The sequence below is a fragment of the Penicillium samsonianum genome (assembly GCF_028829775.1).
Source record: "Penicillium samsonianum strain IBT 33392 chromosome Unknown utg000002l_segment0_segment0, whole genome shotgun sequence".
NCBI classification, from domain to species: Eukaryota; Fungi; Ascomycota; class Eurotiomycetes; order Eurotiales; family Aspergillaceae; genus Penicillium; species Penicillium samsonianum.
Window position 1 is genome coordinate 3,273,441 of NW_026643260.1, and position 16,339 is coordinate 3,289,779.

General features: G+C 51.1%; 8 protein-coding genes across 8 annotated transcripts; 3 read left to right on the plus strand and 5 right to left on the minus strand.

Annotated features, from left to right (window-relative positions):
• Positions 1 to 35: 35 nt before the first annotated feature.
• Positions 36 to 677, minus strand: N7471_003113 (MICOS complex subunit MIC10; the record flags this gene model as incomplete). The annotated part of the gene is made up of 3 exons (XM_057275833.1): positions 36 to 85; positions 317 to 467; positions 603 to 677. 3 exons carry the CDS (start codon positions 675 to 677, stop codon positions 36 to 38), a joined length of 276 nt encoding a protein of 91 aa, XP_057140471.1.
• A 256-nt stretch (positions 678 to 933) lies between these two features.
• Positions 934 to 5,454, plus strand: N7471_003114 (ribosome biogenesis protein URB2; the record flags this gene model as incomplete). The annotated part of the gene is made up of 2 exons (XM_057275834.1): positions 934 to 951; positions 1,021 to 5,454. 2 exons carry the CDS (start codon positions 934 to 936, stop codon positions 5,452 to 5,454), a joined length of 4,452 nt encoding a protein of 1,483 aa, XP_057140472.1.
• A 313-nt stretch (positions 5,455 to 5,767) lies between these two features.
• On the minus strand, positions 5,768 to 8,122 carry N7471_003115 (copper fist DNA-binding domain-containing protein). Its single transcript, XM_057275835.1, has 3 exons — positions 7,717 to 8,122; positions 7,504 to 7,664; positions 5,768 to 7,441 (listed from the first exon to the last, which is right to left on the minus strand). The coding sequence occupies exons 1-3, from the start codon at positions 7,749 to 7,751 to the stop codon at positions 5,934 to 5,936; spliced, it is 1,704 nt and encodes a 567-aa protein (XP_057140473.1). The 5' UTR covers positions 7,752 to 8,122; the 3' UTR covers positions 5,768 to 5,933.
• A 138-nt stretch (positions 8,123 to 8,260) lies between these two features.
• Positions 8,261 to 9,333, plus strand: N7471_003116 (putative mitochondrial outer membrane protein (Sam35); the record flags this gene model as incomplete). Its single annotated transcript, XM_057275836.1, has 3 exons — positions 8,261 to 8,557; positions 8,636 to 8,875; positions 8,938 to 9,333. 3 exons carry the CDS (start codon positions 8,261 to 8,263, stop codon positions 9,331 to 9,333), a joined length of 933 nt encoding a protein of 310 aa, XP_057140474.1.
• An 88-nt stretch (positions 9,334 to 9,421) lies between these two features.
• On the minus strand, positions 9,422 to 10,469 carry N7471_003117 (class I SAM-dependent DNA methyltransferase; the record flags this gene model as incomplete). The annotated part of the gene is made up of 2 exons (XM_057275837.1): positions 9,422 to 10,204; positions 10,368 to 10,469. 2 exons carry the CDS (start codon positions 10,467 to 10,469, stop codon positions 9,422 to 9,424), a joined length of 885 nt encoding a protein of 294 aa, XP_057140475.1.
• Positions 10,470 to 11,165: 696 nt separating this feature from the next.
• N7471_003118 (cell division control protein 14) lies at positions 11,166 to 12,080 on the minus strand (the record flags this gene model as incomplete). The annotated part of the gene is made up of 2 exons (XM_057275838.1): positions 11,166 to 11,782; positions 11,837 to 12,080. The coding sequence occupies 2 exons, from the start codon at positions 12,078 to 12,080 to the stop codon at positions 11,166 to 11,168; spliced, it is 861 nt and encodes a 286-aa protein (XP_057140476.1).
• Positions 12,081 to 12,797: 717 nt separating this feature from the next.
• On the plus strand, positions 12,798 to 14,243 carry N7471_003119 (FPP/GGPP synthase family protein). Its single transcript, XM_057275839.1, has 2 exons — positions 12,798 to 13,280; positions 13,355 to 14,243. Exons 1-2 carry the CDS (start codon positions 12,919 to 12,921, stop codon positions 14,103 to 14,105), a joined length of 1,113 nt encoding a protein of 370 aa, XP_057140477.1. The 5' UTR covers positions 12,798 to 12,918; the 3' UTR covers positions 14,106 to 14,243.
• A 15-nt stretch (positions 14,244 to 14,258) lies between these two features.
• On the minus strand, positions 14,259 to 15,514 carry N7471_003120 (Smr domain-containing protein). The gene is made up of 4 exons (XM_057275840.1): positions 15,461 to 15,514; positions 15,307 to 15,407; positions 14,956 to 15,206; positions 14,259 to 14,880 (listed from the first exon to the last, which is right to left on the minus strand). Exons 1-4 carry the CDS (start codon positions 15,492 to 15,494, stop codon positions 14,517 to 14,519), a joined length of 750 nt encoding a protein of 249 aa, XP_057140478.1. The 5' UTR covers positions 15,495 to 15,514; the 3' UTR covers positions 14,259 to 14,516.
• Between the last annotated feature and the right edge of the window lie 825 nt (positions 15,515 to 16,339).

The window sequence follows — 16,339 nt, forward strand, 5'->3', positions numbered from 1 at the left end:
TGTACAATGTATCGTACACACTTGGAAGCCATTCTTTAGCGGCGCAGCGCATCTCTGATAGGGGAATCACCACGGCGGAAGGAGGCTAAGTACAAGTTAGCTCAGTCATTGTTGGATCTTGGAGATAGGCAGGCTCGGGGAAAAGCGGATAGTCGGGCCACTGTGGAGGGGCCTGCGAAGCTCGATGCTGAAAAAAATTACAGCAAGTAGCCTCTGCCCAAGCTCAAGCGAGCTTATCTCATAGTGACCCGGAGCTCCAACTTCACCAAAAGTGCCTCCAAAGGCCGAACCAAATGAAATATAGATATGAACGTACCATCAGCTTCTTCCCAGGCACGTCCGGCACCAAAGCCGAGACCAACCCACGCGGGCCAAGCTCTCCGCTTGAAGAGGAGCACCGAGAAGACAACACCGAAAGACAGACCGAGGGAGGACTTGATGAGCACAGAGGAGATGGCGCGGTCCCACTAATGATATGACGTTGAAGGTTAGCCAACGGGTTCTCCCATGTTTGCTTCCAGGCCGAGACAATCGTCATATATATCAATGATATGATTCTATATTGCGATCTCTCTCATTTGAGGATCCCAGCTAGCTCATACCTTCTCGTTAAGCAAAGCCTCGCTGACGGGCTTGGTGGCCCGCGCGATCGGCCCGGATTCACTGGATTCAGCCATTGCGATAAATCTATGCAGAAGTAAGCATCAATTCAACCGGAGCTATTTCCGAGGGCAAAACACGAACCAGGTGCAATTATGTGGAATTTATAGAGGTGAAGGCGTGTGGAGTGCAAGGAGTTTGGGAGGTTCAGCGGACCGAGTCGATTCGGCCAAAGGCGGTCGGAGCAATCCGCGGTTTTTCTTCTTGGTCTCTCTTTTTTTTTCCCCTCGACAAATAACCACCCACTCCCTCGAATAATTTGCTTTTTTTGAGATGCCGTTGATTGCGGAGGTAAGTCAAATGCTATCTTGGAATACTGCATGTCTTTTTCCCGGGATCTAATGTGTTGCGATTCTACAGCGTCCGCGCTCATCGCAAGAGGCGCTCCTCCGCCTTGAGAAGGGCACCGCCAGCCCAACAACCCAGATTCACGAAGCGGCACAGATTATCGGTGTGGATTTGACACTATGTGAAAGCCACCCGGAAGTTCACCGAGATGTTCGGATTCAAACAAACGCTACCCCGAAGGAGGAATGGGTTCTGCGATGGCTTTTGAAGAAACTGAGAAGTGGGAAGAACTACAGAGTGGACGCGGCTTCGTTCCTTTTATTACGACAGCTCATCGACCTGATTTCGCCGAAGAACCTTGCTGCTATTCTTAAAGATCAGAAATTCTTATCGATTCTATGTGATACCCTCGAAGATCTGGAGGCCGATATCTTTTCTGGTCTGGGGAACGGGCTTACAACCCTCAGTTCTGACTCCGAGTCCAGTCATACACTGTCTGGATCCTCGACACACGATGATCGCCGAGGAAACCAAGGGAAAAAACGCAAGAGAATGACAACTGAGAATGATGCAGACGCCATGGATGTGGACGTGGACGAGCAGCGTCAGAACCCCGCAGCATGCTTCCTCGCCTTCATCCGCGCCTTGGATTGTCTACACGGATTTGTGACACTCGCGCACCGCACACTAGGCACTGATGGGGTGGCAAACTCTCATTTGAAGCTTGCGCTGAGGGGTGAGCCCGAGGCCGTCGCCATGCTGCTGGGTCGAGCATTCCGGGTAGCCGCCGTGGCTGCCAAGCAGTTCTCGCATGAGGGGAAAACAACCGATCTTCAGCACTTGCTGTATGTGTGTCCCGCGGCGGTGGAATTGTGGGAATCGAGGTCTTACCGTGAAGATGATATGGACAACAAGTCCAGCAATGAATTTTTCGCGAGACATTGTTTCGCCCACGCGCTTAGGCTCCAGATCTGTCTCCGGTCCGCCAAACTTGACACCGACGAGCGAGCCAATCTTCTGCATGCGATTGAACGCATTATTGCCCTTCATGTCTTACTTCCCGCTCGTGCAGCATTCTTTGAGCGTGGAGGCTCTGGCATCGATTATTCTCAGGATGAGCCCGACTGGAGCTCGGTCAAACCAGTGACTGATACTTTCAGACCGATCATTCGCGAGTTTGCTGTGGCCAAAGAAAACAAAGCAAGCAATGAGGCTTGTATGCATCCCTGGCGATCAGTGGAGCTTCTTCCTGAGCTTTTTGACAACGCCGTGCGTGCTGTTCCTAGAGATGTGTTCCGGAGGCAGACACATGAAGCCCCGTGGTTGGAGACTTTGTTCGTCGCTGTTGCAGAGCTAGCGTTCTCTACTGCAAAGGAGGAAGACTTCGCTACATTTTCTTCCAAGTTTATCTCGGTATTGGAGCACCTCCTCCTGGTAGCCCTCGACCGAAAGGTCGGTCTTTCTCTTCACACCATTCTAGCGCATGCCAATTACACCGGTATTTTCGAACAAGGCCTTGAGAAGGTTCAGTGGAATGTGACCGCTCTGTTTATCAGTCTTGGTGTTGATATTTTCCTGCCAAACTCCGGCTTGCGCGATTCGCGTAAACTTCTTGATGCATTGCTCGACAAGGTTCTATTACAGTGGCGCGAAAGTGGTTCTCGCAAACGGAGGGACTACGAAATAATCAAGAGCAAGGTTGTGCTGCCGTTGCTGCGAGGTTTCGCTGCCGCAAGAGACCTGCCTAGCTTCATGGAACTGTGGCACAACCAACTTGTTATTGTGGAGGAGGCTCGCCAAGATAACAGCAGTTTGGGTCTGTTCTCAGTGTGGGAAGATGATGAGTTAGCGGACGCTTACTCGGAGCTGATGCGAACTTCCCTCACTGAGACGCACATTGCTGCCCAGATGCGTACCGCTGCTAGCGAGACGCGAGCTGAAAATGGCAAGGTTGCTGAAACTCCTCAGTCTTATGCCAAATTTGTTATTGTCGAGGCAAGCTTCCGTGGCCGAGTCTCGACATTCCCAGAATCGGAAAAGACCTTGACATCTCTCCTGGAAACCCTAACTTCTACTCTGTCGTCGAAGCAGGCTCTGCACTGGCGATGGCGTCTGTGGCGGTTGGTTCGGAATTTCCTAGAGAACACCCTACAGTCAGCCGATAATACCATGGCAAGTGCACTCATGCCATTGGTAGAAGTCGCCGCCAAGACTGTTCGCCGCAACCACAAGGACCTGACCAAATCTCAACTCGCTCCTCTGGAATCGTGGGAGGCTTACCGGTTTTTGATTGCTGCAACCAAGGCACACACTAGTGATGAGCAGCGAGGCTCATTTGATAAAGCCACCAAGGATGTCACAGACCTCATCACTTCCATCTCAACCAAGGATGCCAAAAAGTCGATGAAGGCACCCTGGAATGGCCGCACAGATACTGTGGATTCCCAAACAACTCTTGGCTTAGCTTACTTCCTGGCCCTTGTCAGAGTTCCGGAAGTCTGGGCTCTTATCTCTTCTGACGATCGATCCCGTCTGTTTCGTCATATTCTGTCCCTGGCAGCTACTCAATACAATTCTTCGTCATTGCCCTTGGAAATTGTTGCAGAAGAAGCGAAGTTCCTCCAAGCGTGGGCGAGCGTGGTCTGCCATGAATATATGCTTAACGCTCCCTTCATTGTCTCCGATCTTTGCCTTCTCCTCAACGAGAGCATCGAGCAAGACTCCGCCAATCGCAAACTGCTTGTCGAGAGCTTGCAGAGGGTTCCGGCCCCGTTAATCACTCGGGGGCTGAGAACTATCATTTTGAACAAGTTGCAAAATGTTCTGCTTGAACAGGACAGTTCCGCCGATGTCACGATCGGAATTATTACGATGATGGCTAAATTGGCTGCCATGCCTAAATGTGACGCCACACTGACCAGTGACTGGGAGCCCATCTGGACTGCTGCTCGAGCCGTACCATTGGAGGGTACCGACCTCGACCTCCAGATTATGAAAGCATTCCGAAGCCTGCACCGCGCGATATCGGCCAAGCTCCTGGTTTCGTCTGAGGATGACCGGAACAAGATGTTCAAGAAACTCTTCGCCCGGGCATCGAAGCAAACCGCTAAAATGAAGCAGGTGGATCGTGATTCCATGGCCTGTTACCTTCTGAGGTTGACCTTGTCAGAGCTCTGGGTTCACCGCAAGCAGCTGCAGACAGCCTTTTCGGAGAAGGAACTTGCCGCTTGTCGCCAGAAGGTGTTCGACTTCGTGTTGGCTGACATGAAACATGTCAAAGACCAGTGCAGGAAGCAGAAGATGGAGGAGACAATTACCCTTATTAAGACCATCGATGCTCTAGAGGATTTCGAAGATCTAGCCACCAACAACGTCGAAGTGGAGAAGTTCCTTTCCAAGATTGACAATTACATGGAAATGTCCGTTGATTCGGAACCGTCTCGATTAATCCGACGACGTCTTCTTGCCAGCAAGGGACCCGAGGAGAACATCGCTCAGCCAGTCCTCCAATGCGCCGAGACTCTTGCCCTTGAATCTCTCTATGCCGAGGACCAGCAGCTCTTCATCCGGACCACCACCGAACGCTTCCGCTCCATGACCGAGGAAAAAATCACCCAAACGATCTGCGAAGTCCGCGGACTTGGCTTGATTGGCGAAAACGCCAGCTACAGACTGCTCGTACTCTATCTCGCTGTTTCCTCGCTCCCTCCCGTCGAAGACAAAGAGAGCGCCACAGCACGCGAGATCTCCCTCCTCTGCACGTCCCTCGCCGAAGCCATCATCCAAAGCACAAGCATCGACCAATTCTGCTTCGCCTCCGAATGCCTGGACCTCCTCCTCCGCAGCCACACCCGCAGCCTCACCCAATGCAACATCGACAGCATCCTCAGCGCGATCGCGAGCGCCTCCTCCAAAATCGGCCCCCAGATCTCCCCCGCCTACGCACCAACCATCTACACCCGCCTGTGCCGACTAATGGGCGTCGTACTCAGCCTGCAACGCCTCAAGGTCGGCGGCCGCTTCCACCTAGTGGTAAACGCCATGCAGCGCCTGTTGGGCTGTCTCTTCGCGCGGTCCCGCAAACGCGGCCGCTCCCGCTTCCAGCCCACCCTCTCGCAGCCCTTCTGGCTCGCCCCGCTCGACGCCTCGCACGCTACCTACTACACCCGTCTGCTCACCTCGCTGTGCGACCCTACCGTCTCGGCGGTCTTACGTCCCCAGCCTGGTGCATCCCGCGAGGCACTGACTGATCAGACGAAGAAGGCGAAGCGTATTGCTGGCCAGTACTTGCAGTATGTTGTTATGGAGTATGCGCAGTGCTCGCTGCGTGGGTCGCTGTCCCCGGATGTCAAGGCTGCTATCTTGCCTGGTCTGTATGCGGCTCTGGATGTCATGTCGCGTGAGTCTATGCGTGCGCTTAACGCTGCGCTGGATGTCTCTGGTCGTGCGGTGTTCAAGTCGCTCTATGATGACTATGTGAAGTTCGGAAAGTGGAATAAGGGTTGATTGGGGTTCTGTGGGAAACTGTCTTTTATCTGTATACTATCTTTTGCTTAAGAATTATGATATCCCCCAATGCATTGATGATCATCATATTAATTTCAACGTATGAAGATTGGAACATACAAACAAAATGATGTCCCAGTTTGTTAGGGTTTTTAGGGTAAGCAAAAGTGGTCCCGGGGCACCCGGGTGTCTCTGGCTTCTACGCCAATACACGCCGCCCTCCCTCTCTGGTTCTAGGTGGATTACGAGCGTTGAAAGCAAGGATGCACAAGACACTACAAAAGGCAATAACAAGAACGATAACCAGGATAGTGGGAACAATTGCATTCAAACAGGCAATCTATTACTGTGGCCGTCTAGAGCAGAGATTCTAGATAGGGTATCATAGGAGATCATAAATCATGCAAAATCAAAAACGGCGCGGGGAAAAAATTGAGGGGAGAAAGAAAATGGTAAGAAATCATCAAGCCGTGGATCATCTAGATCATGGAAGTCTCCAGTGTGCGGGGACTCAGGCAGGGGACAGACACATTGTCTAGTACTGGGATCCGCGAAGTTTGAGACGTAGCGGAATTTGTATGGGGAACATGGCGCGAAGCTTGGGTTGGCTTATCCGCTGTGTTGGCAATGGGATGGTCGGGGATTGGGACGTCCAAAGAAAGACCGTTGTGGCCGCTGTGTGTGAGACAGCCGACACAGCTGCAGTCACTACCGCATTGGCAGCTACCCGTCATGTCAGAACAGGCGCTTGGTAGCCCGACTGGGTATTCCAGGGTGTAATACTCCGAAGGATGCATCAACTGCTGGTTCAGGTGGTGATTTGCCGACAGAGGAGAGGAGTAACCGCTGGGTAGGGTGGAATTTGGATCCGAGTAGCTATCAAATGGAATCGGCTGGAAGCCATGGTCCATTGAAGGAGTGCTTTGCATGAGGTAAGGGAATGGGGTCGAAGGTGTGCCTCCCTGGTAGGGTGAGGCTTGGTAAGGGTTGATGACTTCCGGATTCTTGTCATCGCCATTGGAGCTGATCATGGCACCCATCTCTTGGACATGTTTCCGTGTTGTGGTATTGAATGGGTGAGCAGCGCAGCCAAGACACTGGCAATCTTCTCCACAGCTACAGTCGTTACAAGAGTCGCCACCTGGTGGGGCATTGTAGGAAGGCTCAAGGTTGCTGGGCATGTACGGACCCATAGAGGGCTGCGTGATTCCAAGACCATTCATCGGGTTGGAGTATGCCATGGACGGCGGCGAAGTCACACCGAGTGACACCCCTATTTGGGGCATTTGGGGCTGAGAGTGAGGGAGCATCATTCCCATGTACCCATTATGGAGGCTTGGGTGTTGGGGATGTGGTTGATGCATGGCGGAATGCATGTAGTCTCCATGCGTGGGAATCGAGGAATTCTGCCATGAGGACATTTGGGGCATGGGGAATTGCATGTAACTCTGATCATCCCAAGCAATAGGTTGTTGGAATTGCTGCTGGTCGGCCTCTGGGTACACAGCTTGATTTGTCGTTGGAGGGCGAGACACTCCGCAGCAAGATCCACCATTCTGAGCCGGAGAAGCAACCGCAGCAGGAGCTGGGGTCGGAGTGGGTGCCTTCGGCTTTTGGTTTTGAGAGCAGCAGCTTGATACTTGAGGAGACTGTGAGCCTTGCCTGGTAGTTTCTGTTGACGATGGAGTCTTTTGGTTTTGTGTAGACGCAGGGGGAGAGATGCGTGAACCATCTAACCCGAGCTGTGAAGAGAAGTCCGAAGGCAAGTTCGACGTTCCATCCTCGAGCTTTACCTTGTCTGGCATATTTTCTAATGCCCGAGCTATGTTTTCAGGTGCTGCTTGCATAGTACTTTGTCTTCTTCCAGACTTTTGGACCTTGCCCGGAGCTGGTGATGATGTGGAAACCATGGAGGATGGGGGAGACTGAGTTGGTTCATTGGCATCCATGGGAACTTTATAGAGTGGACGACATAAGCATGATGAGCCTGGGAAAAGTCAGTACAACGCAAACACAAGTGTGGTAGTTTGGTGACAAGGATATCTCTACCTTTCGGAATGCGGACCATCACGGCATATGTCTTCTGGCAACTGCAAGTTCCTTTCGGGTGGGGACATTTTGCAAGAGGACGCCCGGCTTTAGGGACCTTCATCATGAGTCTGTCAAAGTGCTGGCATTTTGACGATCGGTGACCTCGAATGCATGGTTCACTGGTGTAACTGTTTAGCCCGGTTTCATTGATAATATACGATATATTCCTACCAAGACCACTTGGCACCTTCTTCATCGAGAGGCATTTTAGCGAAGAGCTTTGTATGATTCCGTCGAAGTCAAGGTGGGACGCAAGATTTGATTCGTAATATCGCAACCGTGTGTCGCAAAACCCCAACGACTAGTCGATACCCCGCGCATGCAATCGCCCGTTTCCGCTAGGACCGTCAGACGCCTCGTATTTAGCGACAAACTAAGCCATATGTATGCCGGTATTGTCAAATTGTCGTTCGCGAGAGCAGATCAGAGTGAAAGGTGGAGTCGAGACGGAGCGAAGTGGAGGTTGTGATTTCTTCAACGTTGAAGCGGAAGAGATCGGGACTGATATGATCAATACCAACACCACTAGATATAGAATAAACACTAAGATATCGAATCCATATGATCCGAATCGTCCATAGATCGCAAAGTTCAGGTTATTCCCAAGTAAAGACAGGAAAACGGCGGGAAAAGAGGTGCGGGGAGGACAGTACCTGGCCAATATTAGGTAAGGCAATACCTTCCTGTTCGGGCTTGGCGCGTCGGAATTGTTTCGATGACGGCACTCGGGACACTTTTGGACTTTGGCGACTCTGGAAAGCTGCAAACCACCACTATGCCACCCAAAAGCCCCGATAGCCCTCCAGAAGAGTCCAGTGCCAGTCCTTTCTTTACAATCCCCGCTCCCCTCAAGCGCCTCTTCGACAAGTTCCCCTTGACTACCTATCCCGCCAACGAGATCCCTCAACGCCTTCGACCGCACGACAATGTCAACCAGCTGTACGTGTTCGCCGACGCATCTGGTGCACGACATGGCCGACCCTCATTCAATCCTCAATGTCTCAAATGGCAGGTTCGTGCCATCTATACTCGCATGCAACGACGCGCGTAGCCGTCCCTGTCGGAACCATACTGATCGACCTCGCTCTAGGCATACTTGAAATTCGTCGGGATTGACTTTGAGATCACCTCGTCCAACAACCATGCATCGCCAAATGGCTCCCTGCCTTTCCTCCGACCCTCGCTGCCTGCAGACACCTCGAATCCGATCCCTTCACACAAGATCCAAAAGTGGGCCATTGAACAAGTTCACTGCGAGGAAGAACAACAATTGAACTTGCGGTTCGAGGTTTATGCCTCCCTTTTGGACAACCGTATACGCAGCGCTTGGGTATGTTAATGGTTCCATCAGAAATAACCCCTAGACTCGAAGGAGCTGACCGAAGTGTCTAGTTATACATGCTTTACCTTGACAGTGAGAACTTCGACGCCGTCGCACGCCGACTCTATGTGAATCCCACAACCTCGAACTCGGTCGTACGCGCCGCTCTAAGCTACCAGCTCCAACAGGCCGCCCGTGATGAGCTCCTCAAGACATCCCGCTACATCGACGCCGCTGCCCTGGAAGGCGATGCGGGTGGCGCATTCGAGGCGCTATCCACCTTGCTCGGCGAGGACGAGCACTTCTTCGGCCGGCCAAACCCAGGCCTCTTCGATGCCAGCGTCTTCGCCTACACGCAACTCATCCTGGACGATACCCTAGGCTGGAAACGGAACCGGCTGGGACAACTGCTCAAAGAGCATCCCAACCTTGTACAACACCGCGACAGACTACTGAAATTTTTCTAAATGTATAACAACAACCCATGGCGTTGGATACGGACTCATTGTTTAGATAAAATAATATATCTCCTGATTGACCTCTCCATCTCAACCCTCAACCCCTCTTCACAAAACAAGCCCCAAACCAAACCCTAACCCCAACCCACTTCTTCGCCCTCGTCCCCAAAACATCCCCCAACTGCTCGTCAACCCCCCTAACAACCACCCCATCCGCACCCGCACCAACAACCTCCTTAACCTCAAACCCAGCCTCCCTAGCCGCATCCAAAACATTAGGAACAGCATGACAATAACTAGTAGGCCGAACCTTAACTCCCCGCTCATCCGTAAACCCTGCCTGACTCCGCATCCCCATCTCAGCATGCATATTCGTCACAAGCAAATACGCACCGGACCTCATAATCCCCGCCGCAGCCACAAAAAAACGCTCAAGCGGAATATGTTCCAGCACCAGCGTAGATATCACACCCACAGCACCCGGTGCATACAACGAAGACGGAAGCTGCGTCTTTGATAGCTCGGGTTGGAGGAGATCAAGGATACCCAGCTCAACGTGCGTCTGCCTTTCGCTTTTCGCTGCATACTCGCGTGTCGCCGTCCGCGCTACATCTAACATCCCCCGCGAGGCATCCAGTCCGATTACGGAGAAGGAGGTGGCTTTGTTGGCTGTGCTTAGTGCGGAGAGGAGTTGGATTGTGTTGCGGCCGGTGCCGCAGCCTAAATCTACTAGGCTGGGACGGGTTGTCTCGGTCTCTGACTCTGTGTCTGGTGGGCCTGGTTCGAAGCGTTTGCTTACCCGGTCAATGAACTGGGGTAGTAGAGAGCGCATCTCGATTGTGTCGAGGCGTTGGAGGAAGTTGCCGTCTGTGTCGTAGACCTGGTTCGTGTTAGTTTTGGGTATATGTAGTAAATGGTGTATACAGTTTGAACTGTTATATGAACGCCATAAGTTAGGTACATTCTGCGCTGGGAGTATAGATTATAATAAATAGGAATATAGGTGATGGATGGGAAATAGGAAATGAGATATAGATACACACCTCTGCCCATTTATCGTATGCTTCTACCGTGTCGACATATTGCGTTTGCTGTGAATTTCCGGAAGGCTTCGTGGCCAGCAGTTCCTCGATTGTCTGCGCCATTCTGGAAGGTGATTGTACCGTGGAACGAGTCTAAATTTCGGTGGGTTTGCGGGGATATATAGAACTCGTGGGCCACGCTAATGCTTGAGTTTTCTCCACTCTGAACGTCGAACTTGGGGTATACGATCCGTGCTACATTGAGTCATACATAAACGGTGACTCATTTGTATAAATATAATCTAGGTCTAGATGGAGCGATACCGTGGATAACCGAGAAGCTTGAGAGCCCTAAAACCGAGTCTATCAAATCTAAGCCTACATTGAGCAGTAGCGTTACGAAGAAATGTTGATGGTCATCAGGATTATATGACAGTTTAGTTTAGTCACAGAGAAGAGTCGTACACATTCATGTCACCATTAAAGAGACATAAGGAAAGCGATAAGGAAACAAAGCCCGGGGAGAGGGCACACTAGAGAAGTCGACAAAGTTCCAGTATTGGAGTAAAAGATAAAGAGAGCACAAAAGACAGGCCAAAGGAGGGCGAGACAACAGTCCAGGGGAATCGTACAATTGCCGTACCGGACGGAACATAAGTCAAACGCTCGTGAAGAAGAGGAAAAGAGGTAAGGAGAAGGGAAGGTAGAAAAAGGATAGAGACAAGAGGTAAAAAAAAAAATAACCAAATAATCGCAGCGGACATCGCGCATATTTGGTCGTCAAGCAGTGAGTGAGTCAATCATGGCCAGTCAAGTCATTCAGTAAACCGTCGCTCCGAACGGAGCCGTCTCCTTCAGGTCCTCTACGAGGTCCTCCACATTATTAAGATACCTCCCCAGAAGAGCCTGCTTCTCGTCCGTCGTGCGTGTATCGCGGTTCGTTTTACTCGCAGCATTTGCCGCGGTGGAGTGCGCACTGCGCGAGAAGGGAGCAGAGGAGAGTTTGCTGGGACTGCGCTGCAGACCTGGCGGGGGAGACATCGGTGCTGGGGTCATGGCCTCAGGCATCAAATAGAAGTAGAGGAACTCGACGAGCTTGAGCTTGACTTCGCGGGAGGTGGCGCGTTGCTTGAAGAGTGATGTGACGGTGAGGAGGCCATCTAGGTCCTCGAATGTGCGGGTGTTTGATGGGCAGTCCAATAGGGCTGTGACGAGTGTGAGAAGGGTTGCTGATTGCACGGCTGGACAGTTGATCGGGTCGAGGAGGTCGAGGAGGAGGTTCATGTAAATTTCACGGGCGAAGAGGGTGCGCGAGCCGCGATGGAGGAGGAGGGCGCCTTGGATTAGATCCAGTGTGCAGACGATCAGCATGTCGTTTGTGCCGTTGCTTCCTCGGCCTAGAAGGTGTTCCAGACAGGATACTAGGCGCATGGCGACTGAAGAATATTGTTAGCCAGACTCTAGTTGCGATAGAAATTTCAAAGACATACTGTTCCATTGAAAGCTTTCCTGCAATTTGGAAAATTCTCGAAAGGCCGGATCATCTCGCAACTCTGACAAGGTCTTTGGCACGGGCTGGGTATCGGGGGAGCGTGATCTCCGGTCCAAGACGGGCTTAGGTTTCGATAGACATATTTGTGCTAGTAGTCCCTCGACCTGGCGTAATCCTTTGCGGATCTTGCTAGGCTCATATGAGGAGAGGTAATCGAACGAATGGGCTAAAAGAGCCTCCATTGATAAATCAGATGCGGAGTTTGAAAAAGTGAGCTATTCAACTACCAAAAAAAGAAAAGCAAGTGAACATTCTTAAAGCAAAGGTCAAAAAGAAAGTGGAGAAGGTCCGTGTTGTCCGTGTGTTGTTCGGGTTGGGTGGATGAGGTCAGTTGAGCCCTTCCAAGGTTTCGTAGTAAATAAAGGGCGGTTGCCCCAGGCAACTGGCCAATAACCAAGGAACTCATCACATCGGGGAACGCTTAGCTCGACCTTAGATCGACCCCTGGCGTCAATCAGGTTCGACTTTAATGTTAATTTTAGTACTCAGTGAGGTAGAGCCTTAAACACATAGTCTACACCGTATGTTGACCTCTTTTGCCCTACATAATATGATGTACTCCGTTGCTATAGTGAACATTATATCTTACATAGAATTATTGAACAATTCATTTGTTGGTCCCTACTTATGACCTATCAAATCATCACATTTCCGTTATTGCCAAACAAATTGACATATCTCATTTGTCAATCCTATAGTTACTAATCCCTGTCATGTCATGTGCCCAGGTGGCTCAGCCCGATTAGTCATGGGCCTCGGCATCCCGACCTCGGGAGATCCAGGCATCCATCATATCCAAGGCTCCTACGAAGTATGTATACATCTTGCATAATACATTTTACTATATATTATAATGTCACTGTACATACTCCTTATACGAACCTACGTATGTGAAAAAGTGCTGTTGATGTCATCTGCACATGTCGCATAGCTCCGCACTTATACTAGCCCCGGAGGTCCCTAGCTCCCCTCCGTCTTTCTGCCGCCCGCCAAACCCCTCCATCTCCCCATCCCACAATCATGAACTCACCACCCTTCCAACCACCGAGTCCGGTTCCTCCTCGGACAAGCTCGGCAAATGCAACAAATGGTAACGGGGGCCTCTCCCACCGACACAAGCTGTCGGTGACAGATGAAGAGCCGACAAAAACTGGACATCGTCGCAACAAGTCCAGCGTGGACGGCACCAAGTACAAGGATGGAACATGGTCATCGAAAAATGACAAGATCCTGATGGGTCCGTACGACTACGTGCACGAGCACCCAGGAAAAGACATTCGGCGACAACTGATCCACGCCTTCAACGCCTGGCTGCAGGTCCCGCCGGCAAGTCTGACGATCATCACAAATGTCATAACGATGCTGCATACATCATCGCTGTTGTAAGTTTGAACCCCCAGATCACCTGCGTCCTCCCTCCCAATCCATATCCTGATGCTGACCGCGTGGGCGCCAGAATCGATGACGTCGAAGACAACTCCGTCCTCCGCCGCGGTATCCCCGTCGCACACAACATCTTCGGAACGGCGCAGACCATCAACTCCGCAAACTATGTGTACTTCCTCGCGCTGCAAGAAGTTCAAAAGCTCAACAACCCAACCGCAATCGACATCTACGTAAAGGAGATGCTGAACCTGCACCGGGGTCAAGGAATGGATCTCTTTTGGCGCGACACGCTGACCTGCCCGACGGAAGACGAGTACCTGGAAATGGTCGGCAACAAAACAGGCGGGCTCTTCCGCCTCGCGGTGAAACTTATGCAGGCGGAGAGTACAACAGGCAAGGACTGTGTTGCCTTGGTCAATGTCATGGGATTGATTTTCCAAATCTGCGACGATTATCTCAACCTCTCGAATACGGTGTACACGGAAAATAAGGGATTCTGCGAGGATCTCACCGAGGGCAAATTCTCATTCCCGATCATTCATAGCATTCGCTCGAACCCGTCCAATCAACAGCTGATTAATATCCTTAAGCAGAATACCAAGGATGACGAGGTTAAGCGCTATGCGGTGCAGTATATGAAGAATACAGGCAGCTTTGCGCACACCAGTCGGGTTGTCAGGGATTTGCGAGATCAGGCGTTGGCGTTGATTGAGGCGATTGATGCTACGCCGAAGACCAATGGAGCTGGTGACGGGCAGATGGTGCGTGCTATTGTGGAAAAGATTGTGGAGTCGACGCTGTCGGATCCCAATGTGCGCTAGTTGTTTCTTTGTTCATTTGGTATGATTTTGTGTCAAAGTCTGTCTTTGTTGGATATACCCAGTTCCAGTTATCTTGTTTTCATGAAGTTGGCTATGTAGCTACGAGCGTTCACGATGATATGATTTATGTTTATATGGTCTTGGGAGTGCAAATTGATAAAACAGCTGTACTCAACAGCCAGAAAGTAAATAGTAATGTCCATGTCCATATATCCATGTAAGGGTATAACCACATCCCTGCCATCATGAGTCGTGTCGAGGCTGAACCCAGACTTAAGGTCTTATGTAGATGGTAGATGATGGAAACGAGAAATCAAAAGCGCAAAATGTCACCAACACCAAACAACAGACATCTGTCCACAAACACAGCTATGCATCTATGTATATGTCCCAAACACCAAAAGTAAAAGCTCACATAACCACACAGCAAGCCTTCTCGAGCTTGCGCAGAACCTTTGGCAACATCTTCTTGGCCAACTCCTCGAGCTCGTCCGGCTTTTGCTGTCCTTGTCCATGCTGCTGTCCTTGCTGTTGGCCCTGCTGTTGGCCCTGCTGGTGACCCTGCTGGTGACCCTGTTGGTGGCCAGGGTACCCACCCGAGCCCTGGTGACCAGTCGATGGAGGCATAACAGCATCACCACCAGTCAGGTTCACGTAGATGCGACCAGCATTATCCTCGGTGGCGTACTGAAGTCCCAACTCACGGCACACCTGCTCGACGCGCGGTTTGATTTTCTGGATATGGTTGGCTGAGTGGTTTCCCTTGCCGACGATGCTATAGCGCAAAGAGGTATTAGTCGCGTTGAGTCCAGCGCACAAGAGTCTCCCTGGGGTTTGTTCTGCCACTTACACATGAAGATGGTTCTGCCCATGCGACTTGGCATACCTGATCCGTTCTTCCAGGATCTCCTCAGCCTCCTCGACGAACTGTCCGTGTAGATCGATGGTGTCGGCCTCGACGCGCCCGCTGGCGTTGTTCTCGCGGAAGATGAACTCAGACGCTTGACGGTTGTACTCCTCCATCTTGCGGCCGTGGGCCTTCCCCTCCTCGGAGAGTTGCTTGGCGGCGGCGCCATCGCCGCTCGAGTAGGCATCCTTCGACTGGTGGAAGAGAGTGTTAGCGGCGATGAAATGACTAGAACTGCGATTGCGATTGAGATTGCGATTGTAATCGAGCGGTTGGAATTGGGTGGTCGCATACCCGGCCGAAACATTGTCCGCGCTTGTTGGCTTCCTGGCGCGCGAGGTCACGGAGCCGATCGTACTCCGCCTCGGCGTCGCTGCTATTTTCGTGGTTGAAGGCTGATTTGTTATTAGTGATTGCAATGGCATGGATCGATCGACGCATTACATACCCCGAGGGCCCATGTGGGACATTTCGTGCGACATGATTGTGATGATAAGAAACGCCCCGGGGGAAAGAGAAGGGTACCTTTCTTAGGTGGGGAATACCCGAAAAATCAGATCGATCGGGTTCCTTGGGTCTTCCCAAGGTTTAATTGCCCGATCGATGGAACCGAGATTTCCGCTCCATTGGGATTCACATTGTGGTTTGGAATATAAAAATCAAATAGGCAGATGTGTATGAATGTATTATGTCGCATTAGTATATTAGCTATATATCCTTGATTATGGTAGGCTAGATGGGTGTGGATAAATGCTTAGAAATGATCTACGCAGCCCTGTATTTATCGCACCCTGGCTCCAGAGAGCTGCAGGTAATTTATACTTGTAGTGGAAATACCGAGTGTATCCAGTTTTGTTAGTAATCACCTATGACCTCGGACCCAAGGAAACTTCCAAGGTTCTCGACTACCAAATTCAGAGTTCAGGGCTCGAGTTTAGACGCCAAACTACCGAGCCGCGGACTTCAATAGTCCCCATTGCCACGAGGTAATAAGTGGAGTCCAGTATCAACTCCTCACACAAATTCCTGGCAAAAAACGGCTAGGAACACTAGCCAGTGGGTCATCTAGTGCAGAACTTCAGGAGACAACCTTGGGACGCGATTGGAACGAGGAAATCCCCTAACTTTCCCTTTTTTACCCGATTCTGGGATTGCCCTGTGCTCACTGACCTCCTTTTCAATCATCCTGACCTAGTCTTGTTAAACCCACCATTAGAGGGACTGAGGACTAACGTTGAAGGTGTGACAGTCAGTATCTCGCTATTCTCACATACTCGCTCAAGTGGACTATGGGCTCCACTGGACATAAAACGGTCCACGGATGTGC

Excerpts from the sequence above, each read along its gene's own strand:
- N7471_003115 (XM_057275835.1), bottom strand. The coding sequence starts at position 7,751 with ATGCCTCTCGATGAAGAAGGTGCCAAGTGGTCTTG. Across the intron at positions 7,665-7,716 it reads GAAGGTGCCAAGTGGTCTTG|TGAACCATGCATTCGAGGTC; the intron begins GTAGGAATATAT and ends CAGTTACACCAG. Across the intron at positions 7,442-7,503 it reads GATGGTCCGCATTCCGAAAG|GCTCATCATGCTTATGTCGT; the intron begins GTAGAGATATCC and ends GACTTTTCCCAG.
- N7471_003120 (XM_057275840.1), bottom strand. The coding sequence starts at position 15,494 with ATGTCGCACGAAATGTCCCACATGGGCCCTCGGG. Across the intron at positions 15,408-15,460 it reads GTCCCACATGGGCCCTCGGG|CCTTCAACCACGAAAATAGC; the intron begins GTATGTAATGCG and ends ATAACAAATCAG. Across the intron at positions 15,207-15,306 it reads GCGGACAATGTTTCGGCCGG|TCGAAGGATGCCTACTCGAG; the intron begins GTATGCGACCAC and ends CTCTTCCACCAG.
- N7471_003119 (XM_057275839.1), top strand. The coding sequence starts at position 12,919 with ATGAACTCACCACCCTTCCAACCACCGAGTCCGGTTCCTCCTCGGACA. Across the intron at positions 13,281-13,354 it reads CTGCATACATCATCGCTGTT|AATCGATGACGTCGAAGACA; the intron begins GTAAGTTTGAAC and ends CGTGGGCGCCAG.